Raw genomic sequence first — 25,786 nt, 5'->3', positions numbered from 1 at the left:
TGTTGATTGGATAGGAGCGAGGTCTGTGGGCGGGACGGGCTCTGACAGCCCTGAGGAGGCGCGGCCTAGCGACCGGAAGTTCTCCCCAGGCCGCCAGCACTATGGATCGAGCGCTCCGGCTCCTCGCACGTTCTCGCTGCCTCTCGCGGGTTCCAGCCTCCGCTCCCGGCCCCGGCCCAGGCAGCAGCCCTAGCGGCGTGTCGCGCCTCCTGCTCCGGCCTCCGAACGCCGCTCGAATGGTGAGCTCCCCGACCCCCTGACCGCGCAGCGGTGACCTTCAGGCCTCCCGCCTGCCAGGCGGGTGTCCCGGTACTGGGCCGCGAGCCTGCACTGCGCGCAGCCGAGGCGCTTCCGCCGGCGGTGGGCCGCTGCTGCGGGGAGTCCCGCCGGGCCGCCCGCGCCCGTCTCTGGACCCCTCCCCGGGCGGGCGTGCCTTGCGCCCAGTCCCAGCCGAGCTCCTGCAGGTGGCGGTTGCCGCCGGGACACCGCAGGGATGGACACCGGGAGGAAGGGGCCGCACCAGGGTGGGCCCTGTCCGGAGGGCAGGGGTTTGCAAAACCCTGAATGTGAAACGTGGGCTGCGGGTCTCGAGGAACGTCGGAGGAAGCTGTAAGGGACCAGCTATAGCTGAAGCAGCATTTTTTATTCAGAACGACCTCCAGGGAACTTAAAGGTCCAATGTCAGGTTCTGCCGCCCTGACTTACTTGAGCCCTTTTGCTTCTTGGAGTGTCGCCTCCCGTAATTCGGGCTCTAACAAGCTTTAAACACGTGTGCTCACATGTGTATTATGAGCAAAAGTTTGGGATGTAAATGCTAGTTTAGGAAGACTTAACTCTGCACTGTTCACTGTGCTGTATAACAGGAGCTTTCATTCAAAGAGATGTCATCCTACCCTGCTACTCGGAATCGGGATTTGAGGCAGGATATACTGGTGCTCAGTGTCCACGGGTATAAATGAAAATAATTACAGGCACTCAGGAAGATTGCCCCTGTGAAAGTACTCTTGAGTTTGGGATGCGGTAGTGCTTATTCAATGAATACTTCCATCTAAGGTATTGCAAAGGCCCAAGACATTTTCTGGGCTATAAACTTTAAGATAACTTGATAACATCACTACAGCTGAAACTACAAATCAGAATGATTTGTATTTCTGCAGCTCTCTGCCATAATAATTTTAGTGCATTTCAGAGCCTTTAAAATTTTTTATTTTTCGCTTATTTATTTGTAAAAGGGAATAGGAGACTGGAGAACTGAATCTATCCCGCTGTAAATGCCAAAAAATAGCACTGTCTTGCTTTTAGTGTAGTAAAATCAGGTGGGGATAGATTTTTTTTTTCCCCAATAATTCTAAATACATCTTTTGCCTTCTAATCTCAGCTCCAAAATCTCTGAATTGATTATGTTTTTCTTGCTGCTGGTGTTAAGAAATTCACATAACCCTAAATGTCCTAAGTTACCTTTTATCTAAAAGAATACCTAAAAGTTCATCCAATAGGAGAGTAACATATATTAAATGCCTGCTGTGTATTGGGCCCTGCGGATAAATCAGTCACTGTAGGCAGAGTGTAGAGACCACTGGGGGATATCAAATAGGCAAAGCAGTTAAATTAGCAGAAGCCATGCTCGGTTAGCTACAGTGGTTATACTGAGGAGAAGTATGATGAGAGTGAGCACATTTAGTGGATACCAACTGTGATACTGCCTTGGTGGCATGGGGAGTAAGGAAGCCCCACATATTTAAAAGTTACTTTTGAGAATTTCTTTTTTTTTTTTTTAATTAAAAATTTTTTTTTTTTGTCTTTTAGCCGTTTCTTGGGCCGCTCCCGCAGCATATGGAGGTTTCCAGGCTAGGGGTCGAATCGGAGCTGTAGCCACCAGCCTATGCCAGAGCCACAGCAACGTGGGATCCGAGCCGTGTCTGCAACCTATACCACAGCTCACGGCAACGCCGCATCGTTAACCCACTGAGCAAGGGCAGGGATTGAACCCGAAACCTCATGGTTCCTAGTCGGATTCGTTAACCACTGCACCATGACGGGAACTCCTTTTTTTTTTTTTAATTTTTATTTTTATTTAAAAAAAATTTTTTTTTTGTCTTTTTGCCATTTCTTGGAGAATTTCTTTTAATGATCTTCAGGATGGCCATAAAACCTGAAAACATAGATAATATCTTGTTCTATAGTGTAATACAATATTAATATTACATAGTTGTCAATTTTTCAAGACTTAGTGGTCACCCTATATTTTAAGACCAGAAAGGCTTTTTGAGGAAGAAACTGAAAACCCAAATACAATGAAGTCAGATTTTGGATTTTTATCTCTTAAAGTAGTCTTTTGGCCTGACATGATTTGGGTTTTCTTTAACACTGAAATATTCTTTTAAACTGCCTTAGACTGAGCATCTAAAAGGTGTTTCTCTTTTTCTATAGGAGAGAGCATGGTTTAGTTAATGGTTACGTTACATGTGTGTGGGATGTGTTGTGAGCCTGAGCTGTGTGTACTTTGGCTGGCGTTTCTGATTTAGACTGGCATACTTATCAATTCCTGAGGTTCCTGCAGCTCATGGATGGCAGTAGTACTTGGTATTTCTCAGACCAAATAGCAGTAATACTGCGGTGAACACTGGACACTATTCATTCATGCTTCTCCAGGAGGGGAAATGATCCTGAATGAAACTGCATCTCCATTGGAAAATTGCACTTTGTGCCTGCCTTATGCTTAGCTGATTAACCTCTAGTTTAACCTTTAAACTTCTGTCAGAAATTCTTCACTGAATTATGGGATATAAAAACATGGTTTTCAAAAAGAAAACCTATTTTTTAAAATAAAAAACAGATTCCGTTATATAAATTAAAAACATTTAATAGATGCCATTATGACTGATAATTTTCTCATTAATTTAGATGAGCAGCTCTGGTCACTAAGAAGAGGTAACATACATAATAATGAGGGAAAGGTTTTTTTTTTTTTTTTTTTTTTTGCTTTGCTTTTTAGGGCCGTACCTGCAGCATGGAAGTTCCCAGGCTAGGGGTTGAATTGAAACTGCAGTTGCAGGCCTATACCACAGCCACAGCAACACCAGATTCGAGCCGCATCTGCAAACTGTGCTGCAGCTTGTGGCAATGCTGGATCCTTAACCCACTGAGCAAGGCCAGGGATTGAACCCATATCCTCACAGACACTACGTCAGGTTCTTTTTTTTTTTTTTGTCTTTTTGCGATTTCTTGGGCCACTCTCATGGCATATGGAGGTTCCCAGGCTACGGGTCTAATCGGAGCTGTAGCCGCCAGCCTACACCACAGCCACAGCAACTCGGGATCCGAGCTGCATCTGCGAGCTACACCACAGGTCATGGCAACGCTGGATCCTTAACCCACTGATTAAGGGCAGGGACCGAACCCACAACCTCATGGTTCCTAGTCAGATTTGTTAACCACTGTGCCACAACGTGAACTCCCGATATGTCAGGTTCTTAACCCACTGAGCCACAGGGGGAACGCCGAGAGAAGGTTTTGGAAACTACATGTGTTTTTCAGACTTCAGGCAGACTCAATAGTCTTTGGAGAAATCAACATAGTGGGCAGTTATCAGCATTGGTTTTTTTGGTTTTGGGTTTTTTTTTTTTTTTTTTGACAGAATTGCATAGAACAAAATATGAGTACAGTACATAAATTATTGCAGAGATTTAGCAGTTACTTGTTTCATTGTTATTCTGTCTAAAAAACCCCATAGGCACTGCCTCCTCTGACAGATTCTCTCTAAGTCCTGGAGCCTTGCAGAATGTTTTTTAGCATTGCTTCAGTCTCTGTTCTGTAAATTTGTGCAACCAGTACTTCCTGGACTGATAAAGGGAGAACTTTTTGGCTTTTTGGAATATTTTGTTATCATCTATCTAAGCTGCTGTAAACAATGAAGTATACTTTTTGAAGTGTTGCGATTGTGATTTCAGCCACAATGGACATCTGCAGGGTTTTTTTTGGTTTTGGCTTTTTTTGGGTTTGTTTGTTTTGGCCACACCCATGGCATGTGGAAGTTCCTGGGCCAGGAATCAAACCTGCACCACAACAGTGACCTGAGCCACTGCAGTGACAATGCCAGATCCTTAACCCACTGCACCGCAGGGGAACTCCTGCAGTTTTTTAATTGTCAGTGTCAGGAGCCTAGGGTTTGATTGAGGCTGTTGTTTCTTGAATTGGAATTTAAAGTTTTCTAAAGTTTAAGCTGAAGAACATAGCTAAAATTTATTTAAGTCTTTGCAAATAATTTTGAATATGAGTTTTATCATAGCAACCTGTTATTAGGTGACAAAATTATTGCTGTTTTATGATGAAAATTTAATGATTTGAACACAGAAAGTTTGGTGTAAATTTAAGGAATCAAACTTGATCTCATAAATCACTAATGGAAGCCAATCTTTGGTCTTTACAGCTGGCATCTATTTGCTGTCTTGTAAAAGGTGGTTTGAGAGGAAGAAGAACCTAGCTCATGTGTCCAGTGTCAGCTGTTGTTACCCCCTGTGTCATTGCACCAAAGTCTGTTTTAGCATGCATAGGTATTTACTTAGGATTTTCAAAACAGATCGCTGTGCAAAATATTTTTCTGTGTGTATTTAAGGGATAATACCCTCCCTGCCAGTTGGATATGGTGGTGTCATTGTAACCATGCTCTAGTAGAGAAAAATATGTCCTCATACCTTCAGATCCTTTTATTCTACAGAGCGGTGGTTGTTGTGGACCAATCTGGAGTTACTCTCTCTATTTCTTGGTTTACGGAAGTGATAAAAAAGTGAATCCAAACAGCTTTTAGAGTCCCAGAGTCTGGAGTTTAGGTGTTACAGGCTCTCCCCCCTTGCAGTCTGGATGATCTGCTGGGATTATTTCATCTCTCCTAGCCTCACTGTCTCCGTTTTGAAAGTGGGGATGATAATAGTAAAATCTCCTAGGGTGGTTGTGAAATTCAAACAAGATGATACCTTAAAAAAGCATTTGCTATAGCACAGTAAATACCAGTAAATGATTATGCTTATTGGCTTCTCATTATTGGCTTCGACCAGTCCTCTGCAGATTCTTGTTCTTCCATTTTTACTGAAATGTTATTAACATGCTGTACTATAGAAGTTTTACATGTACAGCATAACGATTTGACTTACATACATCATGAAATGATTGGCACAGTGAGTTTGGTGAACATGTGTCATATCATATAGAGAATTGAAGAAATAGAAAAAAGTGTTTCCTTATTATGAGAGCCCTAAGGATTTACTCTGAACACCTTCCATGTGTGACATACAGCCGTGCTAATTATATTTATCATGTTGTGCGTGACAGCCTAGTACTTAGCTGGTAACTTGGAGTTTGGACCTTTGACTGCCCTCATCCAGAGCCCCTCTCCCACCCTCTGCTTCACGTACCCACAGATCTGCTCCCTTTCTATGAGTTTGTTTTTATCATTGACATACAACACTGTGGTAGTTCCTGTTAAACAACATAGTAATTTTTTAAAATTTTATTTATTTTATTGAAATGTAGTTGATAGTTGTATGCAATCATATACAAATTACAGGTATACAAAGTAATAATTCACAATGTTTGCATGTAGTTATCCACTTCTCCCAACACCATTTATTGAAGCGGCTGTCTTTTGCCCATTGTAAATTCTTGCCTCCTTTGTCAAATATTAACTGACCATAGTTGTGTGGGTTTATTTCTGGGCTTCCTAGCCTGTTCCATTGATAAATATGTCTGTTTTGAGGCCAATACCATACTATTTTGATTCTTGTAGATTTTGTGGTATAGTTTAAAGTCAGGGGGCATGATACCTCCAGCTTTGTTCTTCTTTCTCAAGATTGTTTTGGCTGTTCAATGTCTTTTGTGTTTCCATATGAATTTTTTTTCCTTCTTTTTAGGGCCACAGGTGCAGCATGTGGAAGTTCCCAGGCTAGGGGTCGAATTGGGCTGTAGCTGCTGGCTTACACCACAGCCACAGCAACACGGGGTCTGAGCCAAGTCTGCGACTTAGACCACAGCTCACGGCAACGCCAGAGCCTTAACCTACTGAGCAAGGCCAGGGATTGAATCCATGTCCTCATGGATACTAGTCAGGTTTGTTACTGCTGAGCCACAGTGGGAACTCCCACCGTATGGATTTTGGAATTATTTGTTGTCGTTCTGTGAAAAGTGTCATTGGTATTTTGATGGGGATTGCATTGAATCTGTAGATTGCCTTGGGTAGTATGGTCATTTTTAAATTACTGTTTCTTCCAGTCCATGACATGGTATGACTTTCTTTCTGTTTGTGTCATTCTCAGTTTCTTTCATCGGTGTCTTACAGTTTTCTGAGTACAGGTCTCTTAGCACCTTAGTTAGATTTATTCCTAGGTATTTTATTGTTTTTGATCTGATTGTCAGTGGGATTGTTTCCTTAATTTCTCCTTTTGGTAGTTCATTGTTAGTGTATAGAAGTGCAACAGATTTCCATTTATTAATTTTGTGTCCTGAAACTTTACTGAATTTATTGATGAGCTCTAATTGTTGTTTGGTGGCATCTTAGGATTGTTTTGTTTTGTTTTGAATTTTTAGGGCCACACGACGGCATAGGGTAAAATCAGAGCTGTAGCTGCCAACTTACACCACAGCCACAGCAATGCCAGATCTGAGCCACGTCTGTGATACCTACACCACAGCTCATGACAACACTGGACCCTTAACCCACTGATCAAGTCCAGGGATCAAACCTGCTCCCTCATGGATGCTAGTCAGGTTCATTACTGCTGAGCCACAATGGGAATTCTTACATTTACTGAAAGATTTTAAGTGATTTGGGGTGGAAAGAGGGGCAGAGTTTGCATTCTTTATGTATAATATCATGTCCTCTGCAGACAGTGATAATTTTCCTTTTTCCCGTCCAGTTGGGATTCCTTTACCTTTTCTTCTCTGATTATTGTGGCTAAGGACTTCCAATACCATGTTGAATGAAAGTGGCAACAGTGGGTGTCCTTGTCTTGTTCCCGATCTTGGAGGAAATACTTGAAGCCTTCCGCTCTTGAGGATGGTGCTAGCTGTGGCCTGTCATATATAGCCTTTATTAGGTTGAAGTAGGTTCCTCTATCTATACCTACTTTGTTGAGAACTTTTATTATAAATGGGTATTGAATTTTTTCAAAAGCTATCTTGTGTCCATTCAGATGACTATGTGGTTTTTATTCTTCACTTTGTTAATGTGGTGTATCACATTGATATGTGGATATTGAGAAATCCTTGCATTCTTTGGGATAAATCCTACTTGATCATGGTGTACAGGCCTTTTAATTTGTTGTTGAATTCGGTTTGCTGTTATTTTGTTGAGGATTTTTGCATCTATATTTGTGAGAAATACTGGTTTATAATTGTTTTGTTATGCTGTCTAATGGTTTTGGCGTCAGGGTGATGCTGGTCTTAGGGGATGTATTCGGACACGTTCTTCCTCTGCAAATTTCTGTAATGTTTTGAGAAGGATAGTTGCTACTCTTCTCTAACTATCTGGTGGAATTTTTCCTGTGAAGCCTTTTGGTCCTGGATTTTCATTTGTTAGGGTTTTAAATTTTTTTTTTTAATACTGATTTCAGAGTTCTGGCTGTGGTGCAGTAGGTTAGGGATCTGACTGCAACAACTTGGGTCACTGCAGGGCCGTAGCTTCAATCCCTGGCCTGGCACAGTGGGTTAAAAGGTTTTGGTGTTGCCACAGTTGCAGTATAGGTTGGGTACAGGTCTCAGATGTCGCTCGGATTCAGTCTCTGGCCCTGGAACTTCGATATGCCCAGTGTGCAGCCATTAAAAATTTTTTCTTAATTTTTATTGATTTAATTTTGTTATGGGTAATTATTGTGTTCGGATTTTCTATTTCTTCCTGGATCAATCTTAGGAGAGTGTACATGTCAAGAATAGGACCCCTAGCCCGGGAACCTCTGTATGCTGCTAGTGCGGCCCTAAAAAGACCCCCCCCCCCCAAAAAAAAGGCACTTTGAAGCACTAGTGTCCTGTGGTGGAACAAGCTGTCATAAATGGCTGCCCCCCTGCCCCCCTTGTGAGCCCCAGTTGCTTCCTGCCTCTCCAGGAGGCTCTCCGGGATCAGCAGTTGTTCTGACCCAGGCTCCTTTCAAATGACTGCTTCGGCCCTGGGTCCCAGAGTGTGAGATTTTGTGTGCCCCCTTTAAGACTGGAGTTTCTGTTTCCCACAGCCCTCGGGCCAAAAGTAGGCCCTGCTGGCCTTCAGAGGCAAACTGTCCAAGGACTCTCCTTCCTGTGCAGGACCCCCAAGCTGGGGGGCCTGTGGCGGGGCCTGGACCCCTCGCTGATCGGGCGATCCTGCAATTGTGGTTATCCTCCGGTTGTGGGTCGCCCATCCTTGGGGGCGGGTCTTGACTTCCGCATGTCTTTCCCCTTCTGCCCATTTCGCCGCGGTTCCTCTGTTTTTTGTGTAGGTGATCTTTTCTGCTGATCTCTCAGCCGTACTCATCAATAGCTGCTCTGTAAATAGCTGTAATTTTGGTGGGCCTGTCGGAGGAGGTGAGCTCAGAATCTTCTACTCTGCCCCATACCCCTCGGTAGACTTTTAGGCTTTCAAAAAATTGTACTTCATTGGTTATACTCTTATATTTCTAACTAGATACAAGGATATTTTTCTTTTCATGCAGTCTAAAAGGCTTTATACTTATAAAGGGTTTTGTAAATCCTTCTAGTCCAAGGGGATAACTACAAAATTAAATTTTTCCTTTTTGGGGGATTATTTATTTACTAAAGTAAAATTACTTGGCTAGGTATTTTTAAATCTTTTGAATCACAGGACCATGTTTATTTGATAATTAACAAGATAAAGGTTAAAGTTCTGAGTATCTCTCCCAAATTTCCTTAATATAAATATCATATATAAAGTCCAAATTTTTTATTTTTATCTTTTAAAATTAGTATATATTGATGTATTTGGTAGAATTATATGTTTTCCATAAAAGAACTTTTAAGTCATGGTTCTCATCCTGGGGAGTCAATTGGCTTCAAGATAAGCTCCCTAAAATCATGTGTAAGACTTTACATACATGTATTTATGTTCATTTTCCTAGCAAGAGGATTCATAGCTTTCCTTATGTCCTCAAAAGGTTTCATCATCCTGAAAAGATTAGATCCTTGTCTGTACATTTACTGTAGTTTACAAATGAAAGAAACGGACTTGCTGAAGGTAACACAGCTACCAAGCAGTAGGTTTGCCTGGATTCTTTGTATTGAGCTAAGCTCATGCATAATATTTGTAGACCATGGTTGAGCTTTGTTTAAATGTGTAAATTTACAAATTTTAAAATATCATACTTAGGTCATTTTCCAACATTCCCAGTAAAATAGGCATTAACCTCTAAGTACATTGAATTGGTCAAAGCTTGAATTGGTCAAAAATAGACCTATTCCTGAATTGGAAAAGATACTGTTTTTACTTCAGAAGCTTTTTCTGTATCTTTCCTGTGCATAAGTGTATGAATTCTATGATCTGTTTTAACATCTGTATTAACAAATTTGTGTGTCAGAAATTTCTCAAGTAGAAAGCTAGAGGTATGGAAGTAAAATGAGAATCAAAATGCAAGTTTTTATCTTTTGGTAATTATTAAGTTTTCTTTTCCCTTACGGGATGGTTCCCTTATATGATACTATTGCTTTTGATACTTGGTTTCTTTTTCAAGCTGAAACAGTGTCTCGTCTTCATCTCTAGGCCAGCCAGAATTCTTTCCGGATAGAGTATGATACCTTTGGTGAACTCAAGGTCCCAAATGATAAGTATTATGGTGCCCAGACTGTGAGATCTACGATGAACTTTAAAATCGGAGGCGTGACGGAACGCATGCCAGTAAGTGGCTTTTGTGGAAATACTAGCTTATTTTGGATGAACTAGGCATTATTCATTGAGTCACTTTATCTTACAGATAAATAACTTTTACAGAGTTAAAAAGTAATTGGAGAACTAGCTTTGTGAGTGATATGTTTCTCTCTCTTTAAAATGTAAAAAGTTTAATATGCTATTGTTTTGAGCTCTGACTGAATATTTTAGATTTTTATTTGGTAGAACTAAGTGACTTGTCTTTCATTCTTGCTTGGATATTACTAGAATTCTGCAGTTTGTAATTTTTAATTTCGATACTTTTTTTTTACTTATTTAAAGCTTTTTTTTTTTTTAAATGGGGTTTTCCTTAATAGTGTATTTCCTATCTTGGCTTCAGTTTATAGAAAACTATATACAAATTAATAAAAACACTATTTGTCCTGATGTCTTGCATATAATAGATAATATATGTGTTTGATGCCACATGAATGATTTAATGATTAGAAAACTCGCTACTGTATTTCATTAAATCTAAGATAGCCTCAATTAGAACTGCTATGTACTATACTAAGAAAGAAAAAGGCTGCCAATTAAAGTTGTAACATGTCATTGACTGTAAGATGCATCTTGATTTCAGAGATTTTAAAGTGTGAAAAGAATTGATGAAATATTTTACATACCCTACTGGAACCCAGCTGGAGTATGACTAATAGTCAATGCAGGAATGCAGGATAGGCTAGGAAGCCTAGAAGTAGCCAGGCTGCATCTGGTGAGATACTGTTAACACTTACCTTGTAAATATACTTTTTATGTTAAAATAACTTTAACTTCCGTATTTTAGCTCATTCCTAAGGCTTTAAGACTGGCTATTGACAGGTTCAAACAACTTTACAAGAGACGGTTCCTAGAAGGGTATCTGTTCTAGCCACCCACAGGCAGTTTTAATGGTGAGGTACACATAGGGTCAGACTAATAGTTGGGTGGCCAAGGGTAACACCTGATCCTAAAATATTCTCATGTAGGTCAAGTCTGGATTAAAGAGTCAGTCTCAACCAATCTTCTTTTTTTTTCTTTTTTGGGCTGCACCTGAGGCCTATGGAAGTTCCCAGGCTAGGGATCAGATCAGAGCTGCAGTTGTCGGCCTATGCCACAGCCACAGCCACGTGGCATCTGAGCCACATCTGCAACCTATACCACAGCTTGCAGCAATGCCAGATCCTTAACCCCTGAATGAGGCCAGGGTTCGAATCCACATCCTCACAGAGACAACATCAGGTCCTTAATCTGCAGAGCCACAGCAGGAACTCCAGTTTCAACCAGCATTGATGGAGTAACCATGACTCATGTTTTGATTTTCCTGCTTCAACCACCAAGGTACTTGGTCCTAGGGGTATGTGTTTGCTGCTGCTGCTGCACTAGGGACAGAGAAGTTGTTTGGATTTGGACAGGTGTCTGTGAAAGATAGATACATGGCTTATCTGTGTTTTCACATTTAGTTTCATCTGGATTAATTTCCTGAACTATGTTACATATAAAGCAGACTATGTATGTGCCTTGAACCAGGTAGTATGATTAAACTCAGCCCTTTGTGCCTGAAATCCGTAGGAAAACAAAAGCAAGGGTTCCCATTGTGGCTCAGTGGATTAAGAATCGAACTAGTATCTGTGAGGATGTGGGCTCAATTCTTGGCCTCACTCAGTAGGTTAAAGGATCCAGCATTGCCGCAAGCTGTGTCATAAGTCGCAGATGCAGCTTGAATTTGGTGTTGCTGTGGCTGTGGGGTAGGCCTGTAGCAGAAGCTCTAATTTGACCCCTGACCTGGGAGCTTCCATGTGCTGCGGTGTGGTCCAAAAAACAAACAAACAAAAAAACCAAAAAAGATCATGAACTGCTAATGCAGGTAAATGAAGACTAATGAGACCCTTCTTTTTTTCTTAATGAGACCCTTTTCTTAGCAGGGATACATTTTCCATTCTGTCACAGTCATGCCCAGTGAAATTCTGCTGGGACTGTCCCTTTTTTACTTTTGTGAGTCCACACACGCTGTGGGGTCAGTCAGTCCATTCCAGTGGCCAGGGCCGATTGGCTTTTGGAGGTGACTTTGGCAGCAGTTTAACCCATTGCAGTATTTCTTAGAAATCTAACTTCTCATTTGTTTTCATGTGTAAAGTTGTAAAGTTTCTAATCCTGTGTGCCATTTGTCTCAAGTTCATTTGGGTAAAACTTACAATGTTTTAATGTTAAGAAGGGGTCAGCAGGTACAAACTTTCAATTATAAGATAAAATCAGAGCATTTAACGCTCAGTATTGTACTTAGAGTTAATAATACGGTGTTAGATACTTAAAAGTTGCAATGAGATTTTAAAAGTCCTCATCACAAGAGAAAAAATTTTTTGTAACTGTGTATGGTGATGAATGTTAACTAGACTTACTGCTGTGATCATTCTGCCACGTGTACAAATATTCAGTATTTGATCTTGCTACCTATGAGGTTAGTTTTCAGTTTGCTGCTTGTTTTTTTAAATTCTGCATATGTGAGATCATATGCTATTTGTGTTTCTCTGACTTATTTCGCTTAGCGTAATGCCCTCATGGTCCATCCACATTGTCACAAATGGCAAGATGTCGTTCTTTTTTTATGGCCAAATACTATTCCATTGTATAGATTTACCACATCTTCTTTATCCATTTTTGGATACAGGTTATTTTCATATCATGGCTGTTATAAATAAGGCTCTGAACCTGGGGTTGCGTATATCTCTGAACTAGTCTTTTCATTTTCAAGTAAATACTCGCCGAGGAGTGGCTGGGTCACACAGTAGACCTGGTGTCCATTTTTTGAGGAACCTCCACGTTGTTTTTCGTAGTGGCCGCACCACTTTATTTACAGTCCCCTGCGGTGCCCAAGGGGCCCTCCCCATGTCCTCACTGCCACTGTGACTTGTCTTTTGATGACAGCCGTCTGAGGTGATACCTCATTGTGGTTTGATCGGTGTTTCTCCAGTGATTAGTGATGATGAGCATCATTTTATGTGCCTGTTGGCTGTTCATCTGTCTCCTATGGAAACTCTGCCCATTTTTAAAATCATTTTGTTTTTTGCTATGAAGTAATAGGAGTTCTTTATATATTTTGGTATTTTGGTTTTTTGGTTTTTTTGCAAGCAAGCAAAGTCTTATTAAAGGAAAGTAAACAGCTCCCAGGGCTGCTGGAAGGGGGGAGAAGAGCCCCCGAGTTCTTTATATATTTTGGATATTAACCCCTTATCAGATAATAAGATTTCCAAATTTTTTTTTCCCACTCAGTAGGTTACATTTTCATTTTTTTTTGATGGTTTACTTTGCTGTGAAGAAGCTTTATAGTTTGATGTAGTCCTGTTTGTTTATCTTTGCTTTTGTTGCTTTTTCTTTTGAAGTTATCCAGAAAATCATTGCCAAGACTGATGTCTAGGGGCTTATTGCCTGTGTTTTCTTCCAGGAGTTTTGTTTCAGGTCTTACATTCGAGTCCTTAATCCATTTTGAGTTCATTTTTGTGTACAGTAAGATAGTGGTCCAATTTCATTCTTTTTGCTGTCTTTATTTTATTTGCCTTTTTTTTTAAGAGAAGGAAAAATTACAATGTAGCATGGGATCTGATGATGGAAAATAATAGTATTAAGATGGTGAAATGATGAATATCACTTGTTTAGTTTTTTAGTTTTGCTTTTTAGGGCCGCACCCATGGCACATGGAGGTTCCCAGGTTAGGGGTCCATTTGGAGCTACAGTTGCCAGCCTATACCACAGCCACAGCAACGCAGGATCCAAGCTGAGTCTGCACCCTACACCACAGCTCACGGCAATGCCAGATCCTTAACCCACTGAGCGAGGCCAGAGATAGAACCCGCAACCTTGTGGTTCCTAGTTGGATTTGTTTCCTCTGCACCACGATGGGAACTCCGAATATCACTTGTTTTTGAATATATGAAATAAAAACATACGCATTATAATGTCTCAGAAAAATAGGGTGGATTGTAAATCCTATATGTCCAAATATGTGTTTTCTGTGTGTGTGTGAGGCATACACACATCTATGAAGTCAATGTATTTGCTTTTATTTGGTTCCCTAAACAAATAGATAAATGATGATTCTTGTTTTTTGTATACTTATCTTTAATCTTTCTCTATATCCTAAACATTTTAGGGTTATATATTTTATGAACAGTTTTTGTACTTGCATGAAGTAGTAATCTTAAATTTTCATGCTTAACTAAAGTTGTAAATTGGAGATATTTTTCTGATTAATTTTAGATCCCAGTTATTAAAGCTTTTGGCATCTTGAAGCGTGCAGCTGCTGAAGTAAATCAGGATTATGGTCTTGATCCAAAGATTGCTAATGCAATAATGAAGGCAGCAGATGAGGTAAGAGGTGATAAGTGTGTTTACCTCATGGCATCAGCCCCACGTTATCCGCTGGATGAGGATAAGCTCTGGAAGGAGGAAAGGGCCACTGAATTCCTGAGTTAATTGAGTTCAGGGTAGGGCAGCGGCATTACTGCTTTTGGTTAAGAATTTTCATATGGTGCTTAAAATACACATTTTCTTTACTTTGAATTTTTAATTTATTTCCTTTTAATTTGTATAGTTTAATGAAAACTTTCTGAAGGGACACTCTTTGCACTTAATATATTATGTATTTGATTTCTTATTTTATATATAAATGGTTCTTTGGTTGCTTGATAATCTGTATGGAGAATGTAATTTTACTATTCCACTAATAACATAATTGCTTCTTAAGGAAGCAGTCAGAGATAAGTTTAAAAGCTCTGTATAGAATGTTCATTGAAATACTATTTATAATAATAATAATGAATTAGATAGTATCTAATTATTACAGCTGCTTATATAAGTCGCATTGTGAAGCCACAGAAATTTAATTTTTGCAAGAATGTCATAGAACAAAACCTACCATATAAGAGGGAGGAAAGATGGTGAAGAGTTTTATGGATTTAGGATCCTGATTCTGTTTAGGAAAAATGCACAGGCAATGCATGTTTTTCCTTTGTGTACACATATATGTAATCCCGTCGGTTGAAGTAGAGACTAGAAGGAGATGCCAAAGTGCTAATAGTGTTTATTTCTGAGGGTAGAATTGTAATGACTGTTATACTTTTCTTAGTTATCTGATTTTTTTTTACGCTGATAAACTGCTCTTTTTTTATTCTGGTTCATTTACAAAGTTCTGCCAATCTCTGCTGTGCATCAAAGAACCTATTATTTTTATACAACTGGAAAAAAAGTTTTACTTGAAAGTGAATCAGTTGTTTAAGGTCATAGATATTTAAAGTGCATGTTGATTTTTTAAATTTTTTTTGAAGCTAAAATCATTCCAGAAGGTGAAGTTAAGCACCCACTCTCTTAGAAAGCTTATAATTCAAAAACTAACAACTAAAAGTACAAAAATATGACAAAAATAGGGACAGATCTAGAGTGTGTTTTTATATCTATGCTACTCGTAGGACATCTGTGGGCTGTAGCAGCTATTAGTGAACTCACACGGTTAAGTCACTTGGGTATTATGATGCCGACTCTGGCTGTAACATCTGTTGGCTATTCCTGCCAACTATCAACAATAAATTTATCTAGAGACTTAACACATTTGCCAGCCTTAACAGGTGGCCCTCTCTGGATATTATTAGAGAAGACAGTTGGAGAAATAGAAGAAAGCTATCTCTGACTCAGTTTTCATTTGGAATCAGTGAAATTGTTATACCATTCACAGTAGGTAATCTTTTACCTTTGAAAGCAGCGGTGGCTGGAACAGGCGATGCTGCGGAAGCTTCAGTTTGCTGGGCCCCCGTGGACTGTGTGGCACTGTCACTAGCATATGAAAACAGTGACTCTCTTCACCTTAGTGCTGTAAATGATGTCCGTGTAATAATGTTTGATTGAAATAGCTAAATGCATAATCGAACATTTCTTATTTTTTAACACTCATTTTTAAACATTTTGTCCTGCAGGTAGCTGAAGGTAAATTAAATGATCATTTTCCTCTTGTGGTGTGGCAGACTGGGTCAGGTACCCAGACAAATATGAATGTAAATGAAGTCATTAGCAACAGGGCAATTGAAATGCTAGGAGGCGAGCTTGGCAGCAAGAAACCCGTTCATCCCAACGATCATGTTAATAAAAGCCAGGTCAGTATGCCGTCTCGCCTTTGTTATCAAACGAAGAGTCCGGAGATTTTTCTTGTGAAACAAGCATTACCTTTTGACAGGGGGCATTCAGTCTGCTTGTATTCTTTAATAGAAAGAACTTTTTATATATTCTTATTTCTTTTATGCATTTAGGGTCACTATCTCTTTTTTAACCTGGATTTTATTACACTTATAGTTGTACACCCGTCATCCCAACCCAACTTTACACCATTCCCGTCTCTAGGGTGCTTAATAGGTTTTCGCACTGAACGATGCTCTAGGCTTATCACGCCCCAGCCCCCATAAGCACTTATTTTTCCAAAGAGCTACTGGAGGATCTTACTAGAAAGTGACATTTTGAAAGCAGTATCTGAGTGCTAAGGGTAATTTAACATATTTTTAAGTATTAAAGAAGTTTTTTATATAAACTTACTGTACGAAAGATTTTGCACACTTGCCTTTAAATATGCATTTGTCTTTTGTGTACACTGAAGTCTAAAATCTTCAGAGTAATCTAGTGTATATGGTCAGGTTGAGGAGTGGGGTAGAGTTGATACATGAAACAAGACTGGCTCTGTGCTAAAGACTGTATTATGCCGTTCATCCTACTTTTGTAAGTAGTTTGATAATTTCCAATAATAAAAAGTTTTAAAAATCAGTAATGAATAAATATTTTTAAATAGCGTTGTAATTTAAAATTGTGGGGAAGTTCCCTTGTGCTGCTGCCTGTTAAGGATCTGGTGTTGACCCCACAACTGTGGTGCAGGTTCGATCCCACCAGGGAACTTCCACATGACATAGATGCGACCAAAAAAAAAAAAAAAAAATTGTGGGCTTACAGCTGAGGAAAGAGGATGGAATTTAGGCTACCTTGTCAGGTCCCAGTTCTGCCAACCCTAAATATTGTGGCAGGTCTCATAACTTCTTTGACAGTTCAGCTTTTCTATTTTTAAAGTGGTGACCTAGCTCACAGAATTTCCCGCAAGTTTAATAAAGAAATGCTTGTGAAAGACTGTATGTACTGCTTAGCTGTAGGGTATTTTATCATTGATTTCCTTACATGCATTTGCTAGCTGTACTTCTCTATGTCTTGCTGTCACATTAGCAGGTAGATACAGTAGTAACATATACAACGTTCATTCTAGGTGGTATATGTGATACAGTCCTACATTCCTTCCACAAAGGAAGTCTGGTTGCTTCTTTTTGATCCTAAATGATTTGCTGCACGTAAATGTAATTGAGTACCAAATGTACAGGTTTCGAGTAGTCATTTAGTGAGATTTTTAATCGAGACATTCAAGTTAATGTTTTACATTTCTTTTGAAAACTTTCCAACAGAGCTCAAATGATACGTTCCCGACGGCCATGCACATTGCTGCAGCAGTGGAAGTTCACGAAGCACTGCTGCCAGGACTGCAGAAGCTACATGATGCTCTCGATGCAAAATCCAGGGAGTTTGCCCAGATCATCAAAATTGGGCGCACTCATACTCAGGACGCTGTCCCACTCACTCTCGGGCAGGTATGGGGGCGTGCTTAGGTTTGGTACAAATGGCCAGCATATTCCTCTCTCAGTCACACTGGTTTAAAAGGCCAAATTTATAATACTTCTGTTGAGAGAGATGGTTCTGCATTCGTCAGTCAGTAGTTCTTGTTGGCATCCCCTTAGGAGAAGCGCAGAGCATGCTGGCTCTGAGCCGGACTCTGCGTCCGTCTTCTTGAGTCAAGTCTTAGTTTTGCTGTGTGCAAGCTATCGGACCTTAGGAGCTGAGCTGTGAAGTGAGGAAAATAATATCTCTTTCATAGGCTAGTTATGAGGTTGAAATAAGCTGTTTGCTGTAGATCTCTTAGAACTGTTCTTGCCACGTTATACGTGCACATTGGTGTTAGGGCTCCTCATCTTCTTCATCACTGTCATTATCAGACTTTCTTCTTTTGTCTCCTACTCTAGTTAGTACTTTAAAATTAAATTTAAAGCAGTCAAATGGGGTGTATCTTACTCGTTAAAAGTGTTTTGGCCACATCTAAGCTAGATACTACTCTGTTCTCCAAAATAACAGGAAATATTTTTATGGTCTTGATTGATACCTTAAACGATGTTTGATGGTATCCATTGCAAAGGAGCTATAAGGAAATACAGGGAACAGTTTTTGTCTCATAAGCTTTACTCTAGTTTGGGAGGTAGGCATATACAAATTCTATATCAAGAGGTGTTAGGCCAAGGATCAAATGATAATTGTCGATTAGTAAACAGTTTTGTGGAAATTCAAGTGAGGGTTCGGGTTTGGCTGCTGCTTAGAACGATTTCATTTATAGTTTTGTTCAGATGATAGCAAACACTGAGAAAAACCTGATCATTTAGCTTTATCATGGAAGGAATGAGGAAAACTAGAAATGATTGATTGAAATACAGATGATATGACTAAACCGAGCTTACATTGTTTCTTAAGGCTGTGTCTTACTTCGCTTTGCATCATTGGCTCTTAGTATCATGTGTAATTTCTAGGGAGATACAGTATATGTTTTGAAACTTTTGAGGATCCCTCTGGTTTCTAATTGTTTTTTCCTTTTTTGTGTGTTACGTATTGGAAAACGATTATATGCTGAAGTCCATTCGGGCTGTGACTCAGCTTCCTATGTAGAATCATCTGTATCTTATGACCAAAAGTTATGTTTTCCTGTTTGACTTTATCTACTTGCTTTTGTTGGAATTCTCTTGAGTTTTTTGAGTGCACTTTTACTCCCATGCAGACATATTTCTTAAGTGCATCCAGCTGGTATAAAAGTCATGTTAGAGCATATGGATCAGATCTGCCCAAAAGGGCTTGTGTCTTAAGAGCAGTGTGACCCACTAGTGCTAATCAAAAGTGTCCATGGTTTGTTTTAGTGTTTTTGGACAGGAAAAAAGATTTAGCATAACCGTATATCCTGGCTTGCTCACTTGAGTCCCAGTTTCTGCCTTCCGTCCCTGCATAATTCTTAACAGGGCCTCACTGTATTCACAGCAGGATTAATTCTGTGGTTCCTTCACATTAAGTGTGTTATACTTTAGGAAGCAGGTGACATCTGTGGCAGATTTAAATGCATCTTGAAGCTATAGTCTTACTCTACCCTGTTACTTTCCTGTGCTGCTCAGTGAGTCATTTAGCTTCATGAATCCCTGTAAGAGATCTGCTCCCTGTCAGGTTTTTTAACTGAAATTGTATGGAGGATGTTTCTATGCTTGCATTTTTCTTAAGGGGACTCAGCTTTTTTCTTTCTCAAAAGCTGTTTGAGATACAGCAAAAAATAAATCATTTGCAAAGAAACCAATAATTTAAAGCAGTAAAGTTGTTCTTTTTAAAAGTTTATTTCGTATGTTTTCCTCTGCTTTCTATTAAAAGACTAGTTTATAAACAGGCCACCTGTTATCAGTGGCGTTGTCTACTTGATAAATTTATAGATCCTCCTTCTCCCATATATTTTGCTTAACATATGAATTAAAATAGGATAAATACCACTCGTGTAGCTTCTCATTTTGTACCTGAAACTTGTTTTTTGTGGGTTGCTTTTTTTTTTTTTACAAACTTCTATCTAGTGTAGTTATAGTAACTTGTAAGCCATTAGGAAATTATATATTCTCACCTTAATTTCTTTCTCTTTTCAGGAATTTAGTGGCTATGTTCAACAAGTGAAATATGCAATAACAAGAATAAAAGCTGCCATGCCAAGAATCTACGAGCTCGCAGCTGGGGGCACTGCTGTTGGTACTGGTTTAAATACTAGGATTGGTTTTGCAGAAAAGGTCGCTGCCAAAGTAGCCGCACTCACAGGTGGGTGATGACCCCTCTATGACTCTTCCCCATTATACTGGTCTATATTTTTTCTGCATGTTTTTGCTTTGAATTCTTGAAAATACAAATAGAAATAATATTTTTCCATCAGATTTGTGCTTTATGTCTGTTTCAGAAGTTTTAAAGTTACTCCTTTGGCTTTTTAAAAGTTTTCCATCTATGAGTTCATACAGCATGTAGTAAAAATCTCTCAGTACTAACTTTATTTACTGTCTAGTAGTATTCAGTTATTTTCTACTTAATGCTGTTTTGAATACTTATTTTCAAGGAAGGAAGAATCAGTCGAAGGTTGAGAAATTTATTTGAATGATAAATGTTAGGTTGGAGATGGCCAGGCTTGATTTCTTTTTCCCCCTATGGTATGCCGTGACAGTTGTTTGAATTAATGACCCTCTTGAATCCTGTTTGCTTTGGTAGAGTGCTGTGCTCTAGAGGATAACTGTTCCCATCAGAGAGAACTGAAGAAGGTGCAGACACTACCAGAGGGTCAGGGTAGATAATTAGACAGTGCTCGTACTGCTTACTAGCGGAGATTTGGGTTTTAATCAGATTTTAACCGAGAAGACCTGTATTGTTGGGTTTAGAATATGTAGATTTTTAAAAATTTGAACATGGGAGAGAATGTCTGATGCATTTTGGCTCCTCATCTTTCAGGGAGTCTTGTGAGCCGTGGCCAGGGGAGAGAACAGAGGGCCCCAAACCTCGGTGGGGGGGAGGAGGTACAGGAAAGGAGGTGGCATAAGGCAGAGTGAGTTTTATCTGCTGTCATCTTTACTCAAGCATAGTTGGGCATCATGCACCTGTGTTTGTAGTAGGACAGTGATTTTTCTTGCAATATATTTATTGTACTTTTTTTTTTTTTAAATCCTTTAACTGTGCTAGTATAGGATTCTTTTTACTCCTTCAGGACTTCTTGAAATGTAGACAAAGCCTGAGTCTTAAGCATTTTTTCTGAAGTAAAGATTTCGTTCTGTTCTGTCTTTGCTTTTCTTACCCTGGCACTTTCTCTTTAATCTGCTTATATTGGAAGAATGTTTAACGTAACTAGTTAACTCATCCGCATTATTACTTTTTCTTCAGGCTTGCCTTTTGTCACAGCTCCAAATAAATTTGAGGCTCTAGCTGCCCATGATGCTTTGGTTGAACTCAGTGGAGCCATGAACACGACTGCCTGCAGTCTGATGAAGATCGCAAATGACATTCGTTTTCTGGGGTCTGGTCCCCGCTCAGGTCTGGGAGAACTGATCTTGCCTGAAAATGAACCGGGAAGCAGTATCATGCCAGGTAATCACAGAGCTGGTCAATGTCATAGCTGGGAGTGGACGAGAAGCCGGGCGTTCTCATCTAAAACGTGTCTGCTTGAGTTTAGCATCATCTTGGGGACGGGGACATGCACTGCGCCCCTGTTTCAGGATGTCTTTGTGGGCCACCTTCGACCAGGAGTTCAGGGAACATCACCCAACAAAGTAGGAGAAAAGAATTCCAGTAGCAGCATATATTCTGATTCCCACACTAGAAAATGCATGATCATTCTGTCTCTCACCATCCAGAGCCAGGAGAGCTTTAGAACAGGCTGTGAAAGTGATCAGCATGGGTTGAAGAAAAATGATTTAAAGAGATGCCTCTTAGTTCACATTTTGCTTTGGGTTTTGGTCTGTTAGGCAATAGAGGCCTCACAGATGTGGTTGGGGCCTTGTTTTATTACATGTCGTACTCTGCTTAGTGAGGTTGGAGTTCCTTCTTTTTTGATGTCTGGATCGCAGTGAGCCATCTGGTGGATTCACTTGATGCTCGTGGAATCTGGGGGGTGGGGGTGCTGTTAGAGGAATCCACCTGGGTGAACAGCGGCAGTGAAGCCTGATGAGCTGCCCTCTGTCGGAGGCTACCTTAGCAGCAGGCCGAGGGCACCGCCCCATCACCACTTTCCCGGTGACCACGGTGAACGTAGGGAGTGCTCAGCGTAGAGTTGAACGTAGAGTTGAGGCGGCGTCCAGTGACAGTCCCGATTTATAGAGGACTCTATAGGTTAGACCAAAACTGACAGGGTGGTTTTAAAGAGTGAAAAAGATAGCCTACTGTAGATTCTTTTAAATCCAGTGTATGGAAGGAGAAGAGATCTGATTTTAAAGTACCTCATGTTGAAAAATGACATGAGTTCAGTTGATTGCAAATTCAAGGTGATTTTGCCTAAAAAAGAGAAATGCAAAGTCACAGAAATAATCTTCCCAACGTGTTGCTTTGTACTGGTCACAGGAATCTGGGTGCTTGGTTCAAACTTGAGCTTGTCAGAGGAGTATTGTAGAATTGTAGGGAAACTCATGATAAGTAGGGAAATTCCAGCTTAGTGTCAGCTTCTTCAAGTATTCCCTTAGTGGAGTTCCCATTGTGGCTCGGTGGTTAACCAAGCTGACTAGCATCCATGAGGGTGCAGGTTCGATCCCTGGCCTCGCTCAGTGGGTTAAGGATCCTGTGTTGCCGGGAGCTGTGGTGAAGGTCACAGGCAGGGCTCAGATCCCACGTTGCTTTGGCTGTGGTGTAGGCCGGCAGCTACAGCTCCTGTTTGACCCCTAGCCTGGGAACCTCCATATGCTGTGGGTACGGCCCTAAAAAGACAAAATAACTAAATAGATAAATAAAGTGTTCCCTTAGTGATCTGCAAGTCTCTTATTTACCCCCTTTCTGTTGTAGTTGCCACGTCTCTCTCCCTAGCCTCCAGGTTCAGGGGCAGGGCAGCATCTTTCTTCCTCACTGCTGTGCATTCCGTCCCTGGCTCCTTAAATAGTCTGGAGTAGACATAAACCATGAAGGTGGAAAGAGCGAGATTGATTGTGTAGTTGTGGGTACGCACACGTCACCAGCCGTTGCACGATTCTGTTTCCAGCTACATGATTTATTTCATTAAATCAGCACTGATGGGTGGGACCTTGCTTAATTATATGTCTTACTTCATTTAATGGGGTTAGAGTTCATTCTTTTCTTGATTATTTGACATACAACCTAATCACTTGAAGCAGCAAGTGTGTTTGAGGTGGTGTCTTTTTCGGTGGTTTTCCCGAAGGCAAGGTGAACCCCACCCAGTGTGAAGCGCTGACCATGGTCGCTGCCCAGGTCATGGGGAATCACGTCGCCGTCACCGTCGGGGGCAGCAATGGACATTTTGAGTTGAATGTGTTCAAACCAATGATGGTAAGCTTTAAATCTGGTTTCTAATGTCTTTGACTAGTTGTCTTGGTTCTTGTCTTTCATAAAGATTTCTTTCTTTTTTTTTTTTTTTGTCTTTTTGCCATTTCTTGGGCTGCTCCTGTGGCATATGGAGGTTCCCAGGCTAGGGGTCGAATCGGAGCTGTAGCCACTGGCCTACGCCAGAGCCACAGCAATGCGGCATCCAGGCCGAGTCTGCGGCCTACACCACAGCTCACAGTAATGCCGGATCCTTAACCCACTGAGCGAGGCCAGGGATCGAACCCACAACCTCACGGTTCCCAGTCAGATTCATTAACCACTGAGCCACGATGGGAACTCCTTGCTCAGCTTTTTTTAAAAACGAAAACCTATTTTGTCTTTCAGAGAAAATAAGGTAGTCAGCGTTTGGCACATAGTAAAGTCATCAGCATCCACTTAAGCCTTGAAGTTCTGTGCCTTCTACTAGAGTCTGTTGTTGGGAACGTGGCTTTCAGACCCTGGGGTTTTAGAGCACAGAGATTAAGATGTGGCTGTACATCTTAGTGCGTATTGAAAATGTAACCCCCCCACCTCCAAAGCTCCAACTACTTGACCTGATACTGTTTAACCATATTGTGTAAAAGGTCCTTTTCAAGTGATGGAGGAATATCGTCCTGTTAAACATAGACAGCGTGCTGACCGTGAGGACTTGGGGGCCTCGCCTTCACTTCTTGTGCCTCAAGCACATGCTTTCTTTCCACCCCCTGTGCCTTTGTCGCTCTGCCCTCTCGCGGCAGATTCTTCTTCTGTCTCTGGCTGGTGAAGTCGTCTCCATCAAACAGGACCGCATTCATTCTTACAGCAGGAATCTGCTTCTCCCCCGTACCCGCTCTGACGTTTCCCGACATTGCCGACTAGCTTGTGTTTTAGTTATTGCATTTATGCCCTTTTACCTCCTTCAGACCTTTGCCCTCGGATGTTTAGAGTCTTTCATATTTGTTTTCTTGGGTATGATGCCTTTCAGAGTTGTAGAAGTGCTGTGTGCTAAATGAATTATGCATTCATTTTATGACCCAGCAAATGATATGTTACTGGACAAGGAAAAGTTAGGCTTAATAAGTCTCTCCTTCTCCCTCTCTTAGATTAAAAATGTGTTGCACTCGGCCAGACTGCTGGGGGATGCGGCTGTTTCCTTCACAGAAAACTGCGTGGTGGGAATCCAGGCCAACACCGAAAGGATCAACAAGCTGATGAATGAGTCTCTGATGTTGGTGACCGCTCTTAACCCTCACATAGGTATGCCTTTACAGGATAATCTCATTGTGCACACGCAGTTAAAGAGCAAAACATTGTTAAGAGACCACTGGGTCTGTGTTTGTGAACAGCAGGTTCCCTTTGGACAGTCTCTTAAAACATTTGAAATTGTGTTGAAAGACACTGTGTTAAAAGACGCTGTTTACGGTGTCATAGTTCTTTCAAAAACTTGATTGATTCTGCTTCATTTTCTTTGAAGTGTGGTGAGTTCAGAGTACAAGTTCAGACTCATGATCTCTGGGACTCTTGGGAGGGTCCCCTCAGTCTGTCATGTCCCTCAGGGGCCCTGGCTGATTAACAGCACCGCGTGGGTTCACTTTCTGCCTTCTCTAGAGGCTCTCCCACGCTTCGTTCTCGTTGTTCTGCTCCACTGAGAACTGGAGTCAGTCATGTGTGCACTGCGTATAGGAAAGGCGGCAATGCGGGTGTCTTGTCGGAGGCCATGGCTTTTGTCCTGCAGGCCCTTCACAGAACTGTGCTGTTTCATTATGTGGATGCAAACCTGTTAACTTGGATTATGGACTGACCAGAGCGATCCCGTTAGAGACGTGTCTGGACTCAGGTTGTGAGGCATTCATTGCATTCTGTTGTGATGTGTTAAAAGCCTCTCCCACCTTCTCCTTAACTGCTGCGATGAGGTTGTTCTTGTGTATTCTTTGATTTTCTGCATTAGAATAAGATGCGGTCATTGGGTGTGGTACAATTACTATTTTAAAAATCCTGAGCTTTCAAGCCTGATTTTCTATTCTCAGCTTCATGTCCAGCTATAATTTCAGTCTTATAAAGTTACAGCTCATTTGATGGCTTCAGGTAGCTCTGAACCCAATATGCTGTCTGTTCTTTGGTATAATGAGATGGGCAATGATATTTGGATTCTGGCCTCACTTAGTGCGTTAAGGATAAGGCATTGCTCCGAGCTGTGGTGAGGGTCACAGATGAGGCTCGGATCCAGAGTGGCTGTGGTGTAGGCCAGCAGCTGCAGCTCCAATTCGACCCCTGGCTTGGGAACCTCCATGTGCCATCGGTGCAGCTCTAAAAAAAAAAAAAATTTAGAAACAAATCTTGTAGAAACTGAGGTATGTTTAAGTCTGTATTAAGAAAAGTAAAGGTTTTATTCTATATGAGAAATGAAAATTATCAAGATAATCACTGTTAAATATTTTCAAGATTGAAAAATATTTATTTAAGAGATTAGTAGCTTCAGTATCAAGTAAGTAATGATGATTACCTTTTGCTTTAAAAAACCAGGTTTCACTACTAACTCCTTTTAATTTTTTCTTCAGGGTATGACAAAGCAGCCAAGATTGCTAAGACTGCACACAAAAATGGGTCAACCTTAAAGGCAACTGCTGTTGAACTTGGCTATCTCACAGCAGAGCAGTTTGATGAGTGGGTAAAACCTAAGGACATGCTGGGTCCAAAGTGATTTAATAAATTTGTAATAAAAATGGCCACATTGTCTAA

The 25,786-nt window shown here is 40.7% G+C and overlaps 1 protein-coding gene across 2 annotated transcripts; it reads left to right on the top strand.

The window, feature by feature from the left end:
• Positions 1 to 59: 59 nt before the first annotated feature.
• On the top strand, positions 60 to 25,774 carry FH (fumarate hydratase). 2 transcript variants are annotated; one of them, XM_047754479.1, is made up of 10 exons: positions 60 to 239; positions 9,734 to 9,868; positions 14,129 to 14,239; positions 15,838 to 16,014; positions 17,353 to 17,535; positions 19,660 to 19,825; positions 20,927 to 21,130; positions 22,905 to 23,032; positions 24,151 to 24,304; positions 25,606 to 25,774. In XM_047754479.1, exons 1-10 carry the CDS (start codon positions 102 to 104, stop codon positions 25,746 to 25,748), a joined length of 1,539 nt encoding a protein of 512 aa, XP_047610435.1. In that variant the 5' UTR covers positions 60 to 101; the 3' UTR covers positions 25,749 to 25,774. The 2 variants fall into 2 exon arrangements, with proteins under 2 accessions (XP_047610435.1, XP_047610436.1); XM_047754480.1 differs by lacking the exons at positions 60 to 239; positions 9,734 to 9,868 and adding an exon at positions 10,522 to 10,610.
• The last annotated feature ends 12 nt before the right edge of the window (positions 25,775 to 25,786 follow it).

This window comes from Phacochoerus africanus, chromosome 12, assembly GCF_016906955.1.
Source record: "Phacochoerus africanus isolate WHEZ1 chromosome 12, ROS_Pafr_v1, whole genome shotgun sequence".
NCBI lineage: Eukaryota > Metazoa > Chordata > Mammalia > Artiodactyla > Suidae > Phacochoerus > Phacochoerus africanus.
The sequence above is the reverse complement of the archived record's forward strand: the minus strand, read 5'-3'. Positions and strand labels throughout refer to the sequence as shown.

What these genes read in the sequence shown, in the direction of transcription:
- FH (XM_047754479.1), top strand. Translation starts at nt 102, where the DNA reads ATGGATCGAGCGCTCCGGCTCCTCGCACGTTCTCGCTGCCTCTCGCGG. An exon ending in GCGTGACGGAACGCATGCCA is followed by an intron (nt 9,869 to 14,128) that starts GTAAGTGGCTTT and finishes GATTAATTTTAG; the next exon opens with ATCCCAGTTATTAAAGCTTT. An exon ending in CGCTCTTAACCCTCACATAG is followed by an intron (nt 24,305 to 25,605) that starts GTATGCCTTTAC and finishes TTTTTTCTTCAG; the next exon opens with GGTATGACAAAGCAGCCAAG.